Source organism: Crassostrea angulata, chromosome 3 (genome assembly GCF_025612915.1).
Source record: "Crassostrea angulata isolate pt1a10 chromosome 3, ASM2561291v2, whole genome shotgun sequence".
Taxonomy (NCBI): Eukaryota; Metazoa; Mollusca; class Bivalvia; order Ostreida; family Ostreidae; genus Magallana; species Magallana angulata.
Window position 1 is genome coordinate 24,754,312 of NC_069113.1, and position 18,418 is coordinate 24,772,729.

General features: G+C 33.5%; 1 protein-coding gene and 1 pseudogene across 1 annotated transcript; one reads left to right on the forward strand and one right to left on the reverse strand.

Moving 5' to 3' along the window:
* Positions 1 to 6,742: 6,742 nt before the first annotated feature.
* LOC128177787 (uncharacterized) lies at positions 6,743 to 11,212 on the forward strand (annotated as a pseudogene).
* Positions 11,213 to 16,413: 5,201 nt separating this feature from the next.
* On the reverse strand, positions 16,414 to 18,096 carry LOC128178626 (BPTI/Kunitz domain-containing protein 5-like). The gene is made up of 2 exons (XM_052845875.1): positions 17,847 to 18,096; positions 16,414 to 17,440 (listed from the first exon to the last, which is right to left on the reverse strand). The coding sequence occupies exons 1-2, from the start codon at positions 18,019 to 18,021 to the stop codon at positions 17,085 to 17,087; spliced, it is 531 nt and encodes a 176-aa protein (XP_052701835.1). The 5' UTR covers positions 18,022 to 18,096; the 3' UTR covers positions 16,414 to 17,084.
* Positions 18,097 to 18,418: the final 322 nt, after the last annotated feature.

Here is an 18,418-nt window from a genome sequence, read left to right on the forward strand (position 1 = left end):
TTTTGTAACGTCAGAAATCAGTACAATGCCAGGTAATCTGTCTGGAGCTGTATTCGTTGTGTGGGAACGGAGGAGGTTAAGAAATATTAGTACATGTATACCGACATTTTAATGATGATCATGTATATAGACATTTTATTTCATTCCAGCCAGTTGAATGTATACTTATATAGTTTGCTGTTGATTACGTTTTATGTATATTTAAACAATAAAATGATTTCTTTGGTGATGCATTCGGTATATGGAGGTAGCGACATTGCAGAAAAAATACATACATGTAACCCGCGTTAGCGATCTGATGAAATGCAACAATTTCATATTCTTCATTTGTAAAACGTCTGTATATAAATATTAGTATAGATATAGTATATATATCGATAAACGGGGCGTGTAGATTTCAGTCTGGCTATTTCTATATGAAAATAAATGATTTGTTCACATATTTTAGTTGTCTTAATTTCACAGGCTAAAACAATCTCATGAAATGCAAAAATTGTCATATTCTTCACTTGTAAAACGTATACAAATATTAGTATAGAGTACACGAGAGGTTTATATAGATGAGGCACCCTGAGTTGCAGCGCATTAAAAACAAAAGATAGACGTACTGTATTCCCGGAGGCCTACCAAAATGCAATTCCGGCGGTCCTGTTTTTTAAACGCTGTAACAAAACTTAAGATATTTTAGATATTAAATTCCTTTAATTATTAAGGTATATTGGCCCTTTCAAATGTATACCATATATAAACAGTTTGTTTGGTGCAACGCTTCTAAAATTACCAAATAAAATTTCACGAAACTTTGTTGACAAGACGCCATGTTAGATGTGCATATTTACAGCATATATTGTGATTTCTTGATTTTTCCAATAATTTTTTTTATTACCAATTACAAGTTTTGCTAATATTTTGCTGAATAGACTTTTTATAAAATTGTTTAGTTAATATTGAAAGGAAATTCCATTATTTTCAGGGAAATTTTCATAAGATGAACGTTCACAAGTTATGCGTTTATTGAATTTACAAATGAAATGAGATAGTTTTCAACGCAACTCCTATAAAACAACTGAATAGAATTCTCAAGAAACTTTGTAGTTGATAAATAAAAATGTATAGATGTGCTTATTAGAATGAAATTTTGATGTTACGGTTTTTTTTATTGGACTAATGTCCTTTAAGTTTAATTATGTGTGTGTATTCAATGCTTATAATGTAAGTGTGGTAACGCAGTTCGAAGGAATAGTGCCCATTTTATAGAAGCACAAAGAGTTAAATGTGGGACCAAATCAACGAACTTTGAAAGTTTTGTTTCAAATTTTACGCACTTCAAAAATGCTTTCAAAGCGTGTTAAAGAATGTGTTGCAGTTTCTATGCTGTTTTCACTAAAGGTGATAAAATGGAAAAATTAAAGTGACATATTCAATGTAAATCTGGTTTTTTTTACATGCAACGTTATGCTATACATAATGGAATGTAGAATTACCTCTGGAAACTTCTTTTCAATTTAAGCATATTTTATTGAGTAATCAAATGGATTGGGCAACAGGCAAAGCTTATGTAAACCCTCTCCAAAATACAAAGGCAAGTAGTAGTGTTATAAAAAAATCTATAGAATATAGTATTACCAGTTTGCATAGTGATATATTATTGATTTTTTTTGTACACAAGACAAGGGATAAATAAAAATCTTGACTTTTGTCATGTATAAATTATGTTAATTTGTTGTTTAACATATACATGAACACATTCATACCTACATTTATGAACCTAACACCTCATTCATTCATACCGACACTTCATTTTAACTTTAATAACATTGTGACCCACGAAAAAATGTACAAGTCGATCGGTATTCGTTTTACAAAATGTATTAAAACTCCACAAACTTATTACACTATTCCGTGAGGTCGGGAGTCGGTGGTACGAGCGCCTTGACCGTCGCTCTCCAACTGCCGAATAATTTGATACGGCCAACAATTGCAAATAGATAACTTGACATTTTTAACAATAGAAAATAATAGAAAAGTAAATATAGAGTTACTTCAATTAACGGATTATTAAGATAAACTTTGAATCAATTAAGGGTGTCCGGATCAAAGTCACTCAACGCCAATGACAGGGGAAAAGGTGTCACGTCCAAGGGGAACATTTCACATGGTGATAACATTCCGAAATGAAAATTAAGATGGTTACACAGAAAAATGTTGCAAATTTCTCATGCTTTTGAAAATGGGAATCCTCATCCGTGTTAAAAACTGCCTCCTTGAAACAAACTAGTTTTATTGTAAATAAAGTCACTTTTTGGCAACAAATTTTGTAATAATATACTTGTTTGTGTTTTTTTAATACCGGGTATCTCTTTGTTAGTCAGACTTGTAAAATAATTATTGTGTGCATGTAAGGGGGATAATCATGAACAACCATGGTCAAAATATATAATATAAAAAAATAATCATCGGTCGTACATCATGGTTTGCTCTCAGATTTCAAGTTTGGTTTCGTTTCCTGTAAACTGTCAACGCTTTATTTTTCGTGTCTTCGTGTACAAGATTTATCTGCCATTAATAAGGACACAATTAAGTTTATCAACCGTTTACCAGGAAGTCGATTAATTAATCATTTAATTTACCAACCGATTGAGGTTTCTTAATATATAAATAGGCGAATCAGACGTCTCATTGGTGTGATTAATCAGGATTTCTGAAATATATTTATGAATTTTTTTGTTGTTGCTTCTACAAATTTCTTTAACAGTATCTTTTTCGAGAGAATTATGGAATTGTATATTTGTAAAATAATTTACTATTTAGCTCTTGGAATTCAGTACGTCTTACCTCAGAAGATAAAATAAAAAAAAATTGAAACACAACAGATTCTGACGTTTTTATTGTTAAAAAAAACCTTTTATGCATAAACCAATGTTAAGTGTAAAGATATTGTGTATTCGAGAGTTTGCAATTTACAGTAATAATTATAGTTAGACTAACGATAACACGAGACATAAAAAATGCATTTTCTATTTTTATCATGCCGCGTTAAGGTAAATTTGTTTCCTGGCATTTTTGACGATGAAAATGGTACACAATACTGTGGAATCATTAGATTTCGTGGAGGCTCAATTTTCGTGGAATTCGTGGGTACCTCTCATCCACGAATTAACATCCTCCACGAATTAATAAATTAGGGCAATAAAGTAATATTTCCTCCGTAGGTTTAAAAGAATACACGAAATTACGTCCCCACGATCCTGTAAAATTTAAGCAATGCACGAAAATTGGCCCCCACGAAATTTAATGATTCCACAGTAAATAAAAAATGGATTTTCATAGAGTTTATTATATCAGGTCAAATATTTTGACGATGAGTGGCCACGGATTCATAATTAATATTGTCACATGCACTATGAGAAATATTCATGCATATCATGCATAAATAAATAAATAAATACTAAATTATGCAACTTACGCATACATTCATTTCCTACGCGATGCATTTATCTACTGCACATATATTTGTCACGACAGGTCAAACACAACTGCGTGATTGGCCGTAAAGGTGAAAATAGTGACCTAAGGACAATCTCGCGAGGCACAGGCCATTCGAGATCAGAAATGTAAAATTTAAAAAAAAATGCAAAAAAAAGAGTAAAAAAAAAATAGAAAATTTTCAATGAAAACAAAAAGAAGAGAAAAAATGAAAGAAAAAAGAAGAGGGGCTTTTCAGACAGGGCGATAATTGACGTCACACACTCGTTGGCAATATTCTATGGACGCAAACCGGTTGTACATGTAATTTCCACTGCAGCTGCTGTACCAAAATAGGCGACACAACCCACTTTCTCTTTCCCAGGAATATTGAAGTTTGTATGGATCGTGCACTTGGGTCCGCACCATTTGCCTTGATTGAGACAAACGTAACGTGCACACGTGGTCTGGCATTCACTACACGTGCGGAAAACATTCTTTGATTCTCGGCACCCGTGGTGTATGAAGCTTGTACACCGCCCCTTCTTTGGGTCGTTCGTGGTCCCCAAATATGGGATCTGATTCGGGCTTGATATCAAGGCAACCTACACAAAACAGAAAAAAAACCGATCTTACGTTTACCTAGTTTTGTACCGCAAACAATACATGCAAAAATGCAGTTTACGGTTCACTAAACACACTTTCTTTAAAATACAATATCAGATTCCTTGTTTTTTTTATATAACAAAATGTATCATCGTTGATATATTCTTAAACTTAAGAAATCACATATGAATAAATTTCTTAATTTATAAAACAAATCATTAAAAATTAAAAATGTTCAATTTAACGCTTAAATAATTTTATAATTTTCTTTTCCCACCCTTCCTCCCAGTAAAAAAAAGAAAAAAAAAAGAAGCAAAGCCAACCCCCCGACCCCCACCCCCTAAAGACAAACAAAAACCCAATGCCCTCCTACGGCGCCCTTAGAAAAATCACGGACTGGACGAAATAGCCATGATGACTGACTGACTGAGTCAGACTCAAAATTCCCATACGAGACGATTTGGCTGTTTCTTTTATATATCGTGCAGTGGTTTAGTTAATTAAGCTTACTTTTTACAATCAATTGTTAGTTTGTTAAAAGAAAGATGGAAATATTCAGTGAATGTTAATACAACTGGATAAAGATGATTACATTTGATGTCTATATTCCAACAATTTTACGGTACACTTACGTGTTTTATTTTCAAGAGAAACTTTTTCACGTGTTTAATTAAATTAAAACCTGTTATCTATGATAAATGAATTTAAATTATCTCTCATATTTTTACATCTCTCTCTCTCTCTCTCTCTCTCTCTCTCTCTCTCTCTCTCTCTCTCTCTCTCTCTCTCTCTCTCAGGTATTTAATGTCGCGATTTTCTGTCCCGCGATTTTCTCTGCGAGTTTTTTTTTTATTCTTGTACAATGTACATTTTACAACGATTCCTAAACAAGTACTACAACTTATATTCATATCTTTCGTTGGCACAAGTGGGTATAATGTGGGAGGAAGCCGGGGTGCCAGGAATATGTACATGTTCCAACACCCGTATACAACCCCACATTTGGGGGTACGACTAGTGAACACTAGCGCGGTTTTTTTTTTAATCGACAGTTAGGGGGAGTTTACAAAGAATGATAAATCAATTACAATGAAACTAATACTGCTATTAATTTTCTACCTTAAAACTAGAAAACAATGTCTTACAACTGTACACGTATCTGGGAATGCAGATTTGATCGTTTCTAGATAAAACTGATTGGCTAGGTATAGGTAGAATTTGATCAATAAAATTATCAACTTTAAATATTGCAATTTTGTTACACGTTTCCAACGCCAAAAAATTGAGATGCAAGTTCGATGAAAGAATCTGGGGGAATAAGCCGAGGCAAAAAACCACATAGGTTCATTAAAAAAAATGATATTTTATTTCTAGCAAATTTCACTTTCGTTACATTTATTAAACATATGTGATCATATACATTCAGTAAAAAGTAACTTCACATTTAATTGATATTAAGACAACAAAATAGTTATATGCTAATTCGGCAACAAAATGATATAGAAATCGGATGTTCAAATTATATTTTTTCATAGAGTGGGTCATCGTACTATTTTTTAAAGAACGAATATTGTTAACACATATTAACGTCTATCTTTTTCAATTTTCCAAAAAATTGTACGAAAACCCACTCTATGGTAAAAAGTAAGTTTTCTTCTTTTAATTTTTAGATTGGTCTTTAAATGACTAAGTCCAGTCGTTTGCGGAAAACTGATAACAATAAAATCAGTTATATTAAGCGCTTAAAGAAAATTCAACGATTAACTAGGCATGTATTTCACTTCCAATTGTATCGGCAGGAAAATCACATTACAAATGCGTGTTTTGTTGTGAAAGAAAAAGCAAAGTAGTTCTACCACAAGACAAAAGACCACTAGGACCAATGACTAACACAAAGTTTGACCAGTGACCTATAACAATTCCCCTTGTTATACGTTACTGGTTTGACTATCGCTGTCTTCCATGTGGTGTATATCAACCGGGGGGGGGGGGGGCTAATGGGGACTTAGCCCCTTCCCCCACTTTTTTGCAAATCTATACATAGCAAAGACCTTTTTTTTTTGCTTGTCAAGATGTTTTATACGTCTAGCCCACCCCCCCCCCCCCCCGTTTCAATTTGCTTCCGACGCCACTGTATATTTTTTTTAAAAATACTTGTTTTGAATACCTACAAAAGGAGTTAACTAAATTCTTTCTGTCTCCAAAGCGGAAAAATCGACCCCTCTCCATACTCTTTGTCGACTCCCCTGCGTTAGGGGTTGTATACGATGACTGAGGTAAATTAGTAAATAAATAATACTGTTAGAAAGCAATCAACATTTTTGTATTTTAACTCTTTAAATGAGTATGTGATTGTCATTTTAAATTTGCCAGTTTAAAGTATATGTAAATACTACAAAATTTAAGCGCAGTAACGCCTTTCATGTCGATTGCCCCTTTCTCGCATTTTTGGACATTTTCATTTGGACAATACTGTCCACCGTTTAAATGCCCAGTTAACTCGTACGTTTATTACTTTTTATAAGACGTACGAGAGGGTCTTGGGCATTTGCAACGGCTTATTCCCCCAGATTCTTTCCCTTTAGTTACCCCCCTCTTCTTCGACTCGTTAATACCTTCAACCAATCGTAACTACTCGGCAATTTCCCTAACCGCAATTTTTTTTCATCGGTTACGGATTACGGTTACGGTTAGGGCGGGCGTGATCAGAACAACCGAGGAAGTGTGTTGGGACCATTGTCAAACCGAAAGTAGATTTTGTTTGCGTCCATATTTCCTTCGAGAGGAATTTTCTTTCCTAATGGGACAGACCTGCATTATATGAGGTAATTTTTTTTTATCTAGACTGTCTGTGTTACATTGAACCTAAATTGTAATAAGAGAAAAATGCATAAATGATCTATACACATGCAGGCATATTGCCAAGACTGAGACTATCACATTCAATAATTGTTCATGTATACGATTTGTCTGGGTTTTTTTCTTAATTTTTATTTTCAATTATAAAAGAATGATAAAGTACATGTAATTTAATAAATTAGGAGCTTTTTGGAATTTTATTTTGTAACATGCCATGACGTGTATATGCACCTCACGTTCTGATTGTGCATGTGTATTAAGTTGTAACTTTTGTCCCATTGACATGTTTATCTATGTCAAGAAGATATTTGGGGTATAATGGAATTTAAATTTTGTTTATTTATCTCTTTGATCTGATCGTGTAAATAGAATAAAGTTTATCTGTGAATTATGAATCGACGGAGGACCTAACAACAATAAAACAAGCATAATTTGTAAACGGTGACGTAAAGAAATTGGATTTATCTCCCTTACACCTTAAAAACTATTTGTATGCATACACTAGCGTTTTCGTCAAATTTCATACATTTTAATACCACGACAGATTGGTAGTAAACTTTTATACATTAATTTGTAAACAAGGAACAGATTGTGTTATCAAACGGGGAAGTTTAATGGGGGGGGGGGGGCACCCTCCCCAATTTATTTTCCAAAACAGTCTCTTATCCGACCTTCACATTTGGGACAGGGATAACAATTTTAGTAATATTTGACCTAAAGACAAGGAACGTCCTAAATACTCACTCACTGGTTTACAAAAACCATTGTAATCATTTTCCGCTTAGCTGCAACAAAAAAGAATTAAGGTCGTGTTCATGTATATATCATGAATACAATTCGGTTTAAATTTTTCATCCCTTTTCTAAATATCCAGCTATGCAGTTTTTTTTTTAATTTTAACTATAAAGAATACGTTAAGAAACAATAAAGAAACAATTCGGACACGATATATACGGGGAAAAAAATATTCAACATTATACATGTAGCATTGTCATTCATTTGTTAAGTGTTAATTCCCGCGTTGCGCGGGTTATTATCTAGGAATTGTTTTAAAAAATTATACGACCCTTCCTGACTCTAAATAGACTAATCGAGACCACATTTTAAGCTTTAGAATATCTTGTTTGCAGCAAAAACAATTGAAAAAACGCACAAAATCATATCAAATGATTGATAGATTAAATCAGTCTCTAATTTGGGAATTAATTACATTAATTCCCAAATTAGAGATTGATTTAATATACATGTATCATTTATTTAATATGATTTGTGTGGGTATTTTAAAATTGTTTTTGCTGCAAACAAGTATGGTGCCAGTCTACAAAGATGATTCCAAGGGCGATTACTAGTATGTACAGGCATGTAGCATGGGGGAGGGGGGTTAAAAGCGAAATTAAGGAAAGTAACATTGAAATTGAAGTTTGAAGAACTACCGCCTCCCCTTTTAAGGATAAGGGTTTTCAAGGTTCGGGAATGAGCCCTTTAAAAAAAATTGTAAGAGTGTGCCTACCCCCCCCCCCTTTCAAAAACGATTTTACGTGCCTGCTGCAGGGTATGCATCTCTCAGCAGTTACAAAACTGATACTTTTTTTCATCTGATGTAAATTAGAAACTTTTAAGTATCACATTTATATTAACACGGGATTGGAAAACTGTTAAATTTTAAAATAATGAAAATATAAATAATAGCTTTTAGAATAACCGGTTGCCAGTAAACTTCTGACACACATTAAGGGGGTGTCTAATGCTCATCTTACTTCTAAGTGACCCGGGATCCTACGATATACATGTATGCCTAGCGGTAGCTAAATAATTTTTTCGAAATTTTAAAAGTCTTTCGAAGTTGAACATAACGAAGAGACGGGGTATGCTAGAGGTTTTCTCTTTTAAAGTTCTTCATTTTTTAAAATATTGAATATCGAATAGGTTAGAGCATGCGTGTTACATAAGGGGAATTTATGAGTAGAAGATTTGTTAAAAATTAATATACATGTTATAGTTTTTAGAATTCTAATGGATAGCTGATAATAGCGTTTCGTATAAAATCTTTTCAGGCATGTATTTAATGAGCATTTCAGGAAATAAATTATATGACCTAAAACAATGTACCGGATATTAAATAAAATATTTCTGATTACTATTTTCACAGGGTGTGCATATGATGGAATCTAGAAATGTCGCCCAGGATTTTGTTGGATGTGATCTATGTCAGCAACCAGTATCATTTTTCTGCAGACGATGCGGGGTCAATCTCTGTGACCCCTGTGTCCCCATACATCTACGCGTGAAATCTAAGAACGTCCATGACATTGTAGATTACACCAGCAAGGATGATGACGACACATGTTACTGTGATTCCCACCCCCAAAACAATTGTTTCGCATACTGTAAAACTTGTGATGCTCCGATATGCATCATCTGTGTATCTATCAAACACAAATCGCACGAAATGTCTGAGCTGTCCGATAAAATTGAAGAACTTTTAAAAGTTATCGCGAAAGAAGTCATCCAAACATGAATTAGAAAAAATTCTTGATCACACGACGAAGATGTTGTCCTCGATATCCTTATATTACAAACAGAGGAAATATGAAGTTACAGCACAGGGAGAAGAGTGGCACAAACAGATCGAGGAGACCGTGAAGAAACTTCACCAGGAACTGGATGACATGCATAAGGAACACGAGGCTGTACTACAGAAATAAAAGAAAGAGTTTAAAGAAATGATTGGAAAAGTGGATGAAATGAACGGGAAAACAGTAAATTTAAAGAAATCAAAAAACGTTTAAGAAATGCAGACTTTTGTGCCAGTGATTCAGAATCATCAGAATTTAAATGAGTTCTCACAGTATTCTTTTCCGTCATTTTATGAATGCAAAATAGATCCAAATTATTTGCAAACTTATTTCGGACACGTTGAAAAAGTGAAAGAAAACAAAACGTCACTCTTGGAAAATGAATTCAAAGAAAGAGAGTTACCGGGTAGAAGAATATTAGAGTTACCAACAGTTACTTCTGTTATAGACACTGGGTTTCCTGCTAATGAAGAGTATAAATCTCGTCTGTATAACATGACCGTTACCGACGATAACAAAGTGTGGATGGGAGGAGAGAGCACAGAACTGAAGTTGTTTGATCTCCAGGGAAACCTCCACCATACCGTCAGCATTACCACATACGGCATGTACATATGTATGTACAACAAACAAGTAGTGTACAGTGATATTAAAGCCGTGAGAATGATATCTGACACCGACACTGTAGTGACGATGTTCACTACCAGGGACTGGCAGCCATTCGGCGTCACTAGCGCTGCGTCCGGTGGTCCACTGGTCTGTCTCCGTAAAGACAATCAGAACAAAGTCGTCCGATACAGCAGTACCGGTACCGTGCTCCAGGAAATCCAGTACGACTCGCAGTGTCAACCTCTGTACAAAGAGGCGTATTACATCACTGAGAATGTCAACGGGGACATCATTGTAACTGACTTGAAGAAAAAGGCAGTCATTGCTGTCGATAGATTGGGCATATTCCGGTACTCGTACTCGGGGAAGGACAGTGATTTTAATGTTTCTTCAGTCGCCACTGATTCTGTCGGTTACGTCATCATTACAGATTTTGGCGGTAACAAGATTCACATGCTGGACAGAGACGGGCGATTCCTGAGGTACATCATTCCCGAAGGCGGAATAAGTATACCACGCGGCGTGTGTATCCTTGGTGACGGTGAGATGATGGTGGGAGAGTCTAAGACCGGAATCGCTAAAAGAATAAAATACTTAGAAGAATGAAGGCACGTCCGTGTTGTTTATCATTTTGTTACGATAACAGTAGAAACATTTATGACTTTGACTTTTACTATTTGTACAACCATACTGCATAAGTCTAGTATCCACTCATACATGTATACAATAGAGTATTTAATCGACTCATATTATATATAGACTCTATAGCGAAAAGCAAGCAAGCAAAAAAAAAAAGAATAAGCTAATACCAAAATACCTCTAAATTAATGATAGAATTCATAATATCATTAGATGTTGCGATATACAGTATTGCACAATGCGAAACAATTCAATAACATTACTTGATTTCGGATTTTTACAGTACATTCAAGGTACATACAGTACAAACACTCAATTTGTTAATCAAATATTTGTCTCAATTAATTTTATCAAAATTTTTGTAACGGCAGAAATTAGTACAGCACAGGGCACTCAATCTGGAACTGCATTCGTTGCTATTGATTACGTCATTTGCTTTTATGATAATAAATGATATATTCGCATGTTTTGGTTGTCTTAATTTCACAAGCAAAAACTATCTGACGAAATGCATAAATTTCATATTCTTAATTTGTAAAATGTCTGTATACAAATATATGGACCGCCATGGCTGCCTTATGTTAGGTGATTTTATTATATGCTGTGGGTCTATTATTATATGCTGTAGGTCTATTATCATATGCTGTGGTTCTTTAATTATATGCTGTGGGTCTATTATTATATGCTGTGGGTCTATAATTATATGCTGTGGTTCTATTATTATATGATCTGGATCTATAATTATATGATCTGGATCTATTATTATATGCTGTGGTTCTATAATTATATGCTGTGGGTCTATTATTATATGCTGTGGGTCTATTATTATATGCTGTGGGTTTATAATTATTTGCTGTGGATCTATTATTATATGCTGTGGTTGTATTATTATATGCTGTGGGTTCATAATTATATGCTGTGGTTTCATTATTGAATCCGGATTCGAATAGCTAGTTTCGAATAAACCGACAGAATATATAATAATACACATACAGCATATAATAATGAAACCACAGAATATAATTATGAACCCACAGCATATAATAATGAAACCACAGCATATAATAATGAAACCACAGCATATAATAATGAAACCACAGCATATAATTATGAAACCGCAGCATATAAGTATCATATAATACTGAAACCACAGCATATAATTATGAACCCACAGCATATAATTATGAACCCACAGCATATAATTATAGATCCAGATCATATAATAATAGAACCACAGCATATAATTATAGACCCACAGCATATAATAATAGACCCACAGCATATAATTATAGAACCACAGCATATAATACATGTAATAGTCCCACAGCATATAATTATAGAACCACAGCATATAATTATAGAACCACAGCATATAATTATAAAACCACAGCATATAATTACAAACCCACAGCATTAAATAATAGACCCACAGCATAAAATAAAATCATCTAACATAAGGCAGCCATGGCGTTCCATACAAATACATGAATTAGTATAGAGTACACGAGAGGTTTATATGGATGAGGCACACTGTGTGCAGTGCGTTAAAAACAAAAGATAGACGTACTGTATTCCCGGAGGCCGACCAAAATGAAAATCCGGCGGTCCTATTTTTTAAATGCTGTAGCGAAACTTAAGATATTCTAGATATTAAATTCCTTTACTTATCCGGGAATATTGGCCCTCTCAAATTTATAACATTTAAAAACAGTTTATTGGTGCAATGCCTCTAAAATTGCACAATAAAATTTCACAAAACTATTTTGAAAAGACGCCATGTTAGGTGTGCATATTTATAGTATAGATTGTGATTCCTTGATTTTTCCAAAAACTTTTCTTATTTTACAACTTTTAAGTTAGGCTAATATTTTGCTGAATATACTTTTTATAAAACTGTTTAGTTAATATTGAAAGGAAATTCCATTATTTTTCGGGGAATTTTCATAAGCTGGACATACAAGTTATGCGTTTATTAAATTTACAAATTAAATGAGATAGTTTTCAACGCAACTTCAATAAAACAACTGATTAGAATCCAAGAAACTTTGTAGTTATTAAAAAATGTATATATGTGATTACAGTATTAGAATGAAACTTCGATGTTACGGTTTTCTACAGACTTATATCCTTAATTTATTTGTGTGTGTGTGTTCAATGCTTATAATGTGATTGTGGTAGCGCACTTTGAAAGGATGATGCACTTTTAAAAAATACAGAGCGTTAAATGTGGGACCAAATCAATGAACTTTGAAAGTTTTGTTTCAAAATTTACTCACTTTAAAAATACTTTCATAGCGTGTTAAAGAATGTGTTGCAGTTCCTATGCTGTTTTCACTAAAGATGATGCAATGGAAAAATTAAAGTTACACAATTCAATGTCAATCTTTTTTTTACATGCAACGTTATACATATTAAATGGAATGTAGAATTAAATCTGGAAACTTCATTTCAACTTTTATACACTACGCAATAAAAATTGAAATGGTTACACAGAAAAATGTGGCAAATTTCTCATGTTTTTGAAAAAGGGAATCCTCATTGTTTTTAAAAACTGCCTCCTTGGAACAAGCTAGTTTAATTGTAAATAAAGACACTTTTTGGCAACACGTTTTATAATAATATTCTTGTTTGTGTTTTATTAATATTTCTTTGTTAGTCAAGTTTGTAAACAAATGATTGTGTGCATGTAAGGGGGATAATTATGAACGGAAAAACTTTGTGGTAATAATTTGCATTCGTGCAGAGTCACTTTGGGTTAATTTTCAAGATTGTTAAACATAATAGATCAATTAACATGTCCAGCATCCAATTATCTGTGGGTAATTAATGACTTTTCAGAACCTGGCAATTCTAAATACCTTTCATTCTTATTTCTCTGATTGTGCTGGTTTTGAGGTTTTGATGATGCAGAAATTCAGGTTCCATTTGCGAGGATGGGGGAACACTGCGCCGGGTCCAAAATGCATGCGCGGATCTAGAGGTCCTGACCCCCCCCCTCCCCTCCCCCTGGAAAATGAAAATTTATTAAATTTACATAGTACATGTAAAATTATCGCAATATGATTCGGAACCCCCTTGCTTTAGAACCCCCGACCGGAAAAATTTGCTGGATCCGCGCATGAAAATGCATTTTTAAAAAAACGACTCATGCAAGTTTTTCCTTCGTATTGCAATGTATTATCTATGGGGTTCTTCACAATGGTATAGGGTTTTATATACAGGTATATATTAAAAATTTTCCTTTACTCTACCTGAGTATCAATGAGTGGTTTTCAAAATATTTAAAATTACTATTGGGAAAGGTGTTTAAACGTGTATGTGAGTGTTCTAAAGCCGGGCACCTTGCACCGAGTAACTTGTTACAATCTAATCAAAATTAGATCTTTGATCCGCTCCTAATAGATCGCTATACCTTATTTTAATTAGAACGCAATGCAGTAAAACGTTAAACACTTTTAAAGAATAAATCCTTGGCTAATTTTCAATGTAAAAATTTACACATGACAAATTACATTTATGTAATACTTTTAACTTTAGATTGAAAGTCAGGACACACGTAATGCAGTAGAAATCTCAAAATTTTAAATCGTTAATATAATGGAGAGACGCTGACAATTATAAATTTATTAATTTTGTATAATAATTATAAAATCATCAATGTTCGTACACCATGGTTTGCTCTCAGATTTCAAGTTTGGTTGCGTTTCCTGTAAACTGTCAACGCTTTATTTTTCGTGTCTTCGTGTACAAGATTTATCTGCCATTAATAAGGACACAATCAAGTTTATCAACCTTTTACCAGGAAGTCGATTATTTAATCATTTAATTTACCAACCGATTGAGGTTTCTTAATATATAAATAGGCGAATCAGACGTCTCATTGGTGTGATTAATCAGGATTTCTGAAATATATTTATGAATTTTTTTGTTGTTGCTTCTACAAATTTCTTTAACAGTATCTTTTTAGAGACAATTATGGAATTGTATATTTGTAAAAGATTTTACTACTTAGCTCTTGGAATTCAGTACGTCTTACCTCAGAAGATAAAATAAAATGAAATTAAAAAACGACAGATTTTGACGTTTTTATTGTTTAAAAAAAAAAACTTTTATGCATAAACCGATGTTAACTCTAAAGATGTTGTGTATTCGAGAGTTTGCAATTAGCAGTAATAATTATAGTTAGACTAACGATGACACGAGACATAAAAAAAATGCATTTTCTATTTTTATCATATCGCGTTAAGGTAAATTTGTTTCCTGGCATTTTTGACGATGAAAATGGTACACAATAAATAAAAAAAGGATTTTCATAGAGTTTATTATATCAGTGGCCACGGATTTATAATTAATATTGTCACATGCACTATGAGAAATATTCATGCATATCTTATAAATAAATAAATAAATAAATACTCAATAAATTATGCAACTTACGCATACATGATGCATTTATCTACTGCACATATACTTGTCACGACAGGTCAAACACAACTGCGTGATTGGCCGTAAACGTGAAAATGGTGACCTAGGGTCAATCTCGCGAAGCACAGGCCATTCGAGATCAGAAATGTAAAATTTAAAAAAAAATGCAAAAAAAAAGAGTATAAAAAAGTAGAAAATTTTTAATGAAAAAAAAAGAAGAGAAAAAAGAAAAGGGGCTTTACAGACAGGGCGATAATTGACGTCACACACTCGTTGGCAATATTCTATGGACGCAAACCTGTTGTACATGTTATTTCCACTGCAGCTGCTGTACCAAAATGGGCGATACAACCCACTTTCTATTTCCCAGTGATATTGAAGTTTGTATGGATCGGGCACGTGGGTCCGCACCATTTGCCTTGATTGAGAGAAACGTTACGTGCACACGTGCTCTGGCACTCACTACACGTGCGGAAAACATTCTTTGATTCTCGGCACACGTGGTGTATTAAGCTTGTACACCGCCCCTTCTTTGGGTCGTTCGTGGTTCCCACATATGAGATCTGATTCGGGCTTGATATCAAGGCAACCTACACAAATTAAAACAGAAAAACGATCTTACGTTTACGTAGTTTTGTACCGCAAACAATACATGCAAAAATGCAGTTTACGGTTCACTAAACGCACTTTCTTTGAAATACAATATCAGATTCCTTGTTATTTGGATATAACAAAATGTATCATCGTTGATATATTCTTAAACTTAAGAAATCACATATGAATAAATTTCTTAATTTATTAAAAAATCATTAAAAAATTTAAATTATAATTTTTTTTACCCATCCTTCCTCCCAGTTAAAAAAAAAAAGAGCAAAAGCCATTAAACCCCCCTAAAAACAAACAAAAGCCCAATGCCCTCCGATTTGCTGTTAGCTTTTAATAAAATTGTATCAACTGATTGCTTTGTACGGGGAAGTCAATTAATTAGTCATTTAATCAACTTCATGATCGAAATTTAATTCCTAATGTTTAAAAAGGAGAAACAGACGTTTTATTAGATGAGTGTGATTAGTCAGTATATTTCAAAAATATATTGATGAATCAATTTTTTTTGGGGTTTCTACAGATCTAACAGTATCGAATAGGAGACGATTATGGACATTTATATATGTAAAATATTTCACAATAAAGAAACTATGTCGCCCTTGGAATTTTGTACCCCTGCATGATCTACGCTGATAAAATCAAAAGGAAATAACACACGCCAGTTTCTGACGCTTTTATTCTTTTTTTATAAAAATAATTTTTATGCATTAACCTCTGTTTACTCTAAAGATATTGTATTTAAGAGTTCGCAATTTTTAGTAAAAATTATAATAAAAGACTAGAACGATGACACGAAACATAAAAAGTCATTTTCTATTTTTAATTTCTCTCCTTGCATTTTGACGATGAAAATAGTAAACAATAAATAAAAAAGGATCTTTATAGAGTTTATTTTATCAGTTTAAATATTTTAACAATGACTGGCAGCGTATTCATGATGAATATATTCACACACGCTATAAAAAATATTCATGCATACTTTATAAATAAATACTCAATTATGCAACTTACACATACATTCATCTCCTACACAACGCATTAATATACTGTACAAATACATACACTAGTCACGACAGGTCAAACACAACTGCGTGATTGGCCGTAAAGGTGAAAATGGTGAACTAGGGTCAATCTCGCAAGGCACGGGCCAAACGAGATCGGAAAGGAAAAATGCATAAAAATGCAAAAAAAAAAAAAAAAAAAAGAAAAAAAAGAAGGAAACCATAAAAAGGTAAATAAGCCAAGGATTTACAAAATATGATAAAATGAAAAGAAAATTAAAATATGAAAAGGGACTTTTCAGACGGGGCGATAGTTGACGTCACACACTCGTTGGCAATATTCTATGGACGCAAACCGGTTGTGATTTCCGCTGCAGCCGCTGTACCAAAATGGACGACACAATCCACTTTCCCTTTCCCAGTAATAACGAAGTTTGTAAGGGTCTTGGGTCCCGCACCATTTGCCTTGGTTGAGAGAAACGTTACATGCACACGTGCGCTGGCACTCACTACGCGTGCTGAAAACGTTCTTGGATTCTCGGCACCCGTGGTGTATGAAGCTGGTGCATCGCCCCTTCTTTGGGTCGTACGCATATCGTTTGAAACCGGGGCCCCCACATATGGGATCTGATTCGGGCTTGATATCAAGGCAACCTAAACAAATTAAAAGGAAAAGGCCTTACTATAGGTATAAGTATTTTTATACCAAACGTACGGTAGATTAGCAAACAATACACGCAAAAATGCACGTTTACAGTTCACTAATAAATGCATTTTCTGTGAAGCATAATGTCAGATTATCTTGAATATACCAAAATAATTGATAACAATCAACTCTGATATATTCTTTAACTTGAGAAATGGCGTATAATTAAATTTATTAATTTATCGAAAAACTATTAATAAAAATCAAACCAAAGATTTAAAATCCAAAATATTTTGATGATAAAAACTAATATGATTTACTTTACCCATCTCTGCACGCAACTAAAAAAAAACCAAACAAACAAGCAAAAAAAAAAAATAAAATTAAATGCTTTGATAGATAAAATTGACTTACTTTCCGGAAGAGTTCCAGGGCTTTGAATTTGTACTCTCCCATAACATACACGAAACACCGCTGTGAAACAACACAGGTGGATCAGGAAATGAACACAGTCCATACCGAACCGGTCCCGGTGCGACATGAAAAACGTATTTTTATAATAATGCAGACTAATTATTTGACAGTGCATTTTTCATTGAAATGTTAATTACAACCGGTCAGGAATGATGCATGAATAATTTATTTCGATTCACGTGCGTCTCGTAATTTTTCATTGTGATCGCATTTTCCATTACGTTTTCGTGGCGGATCAACAAAGGTTTTTTTTTTTGGTGATAATAAACCAAGTTTAAGTCTTTAGAACTTTAAGTTATGTGTGGGGATTTTGTATTTGATGCATATGTGTCCATTAATAAAACACGACGATAGGGTTTCTCTATATTCATAATCATATGTTAATGATGAAATGTGTTTTCCACTACCATTGCAGTGCAATCTGATCACAGCACGTTCGACCTTTTACTTCCACTGATGTTTGATTTGCAGGGAAATAAAGAATGAATAAAAAAGTTCAATCGTGGTCCCTA

Excerpts from the sequence above, each read along its gene's own strand:
- LOC128178626 (XM_052845875.1), bottom strand. The coding sequence starts at position 18,021 with ATGCACTGTCAAATAATTAGTCTGCATTATTATAAAAATACGTTTTTC. Across the intron at positions 17,441-17,846 it reads CCCTGGAACTCTTCCGGAAA|GTTGCCTTGATATCAAGCCC; the intron begins GTAAGTCAATTT and ends TAATTTGTTTAG.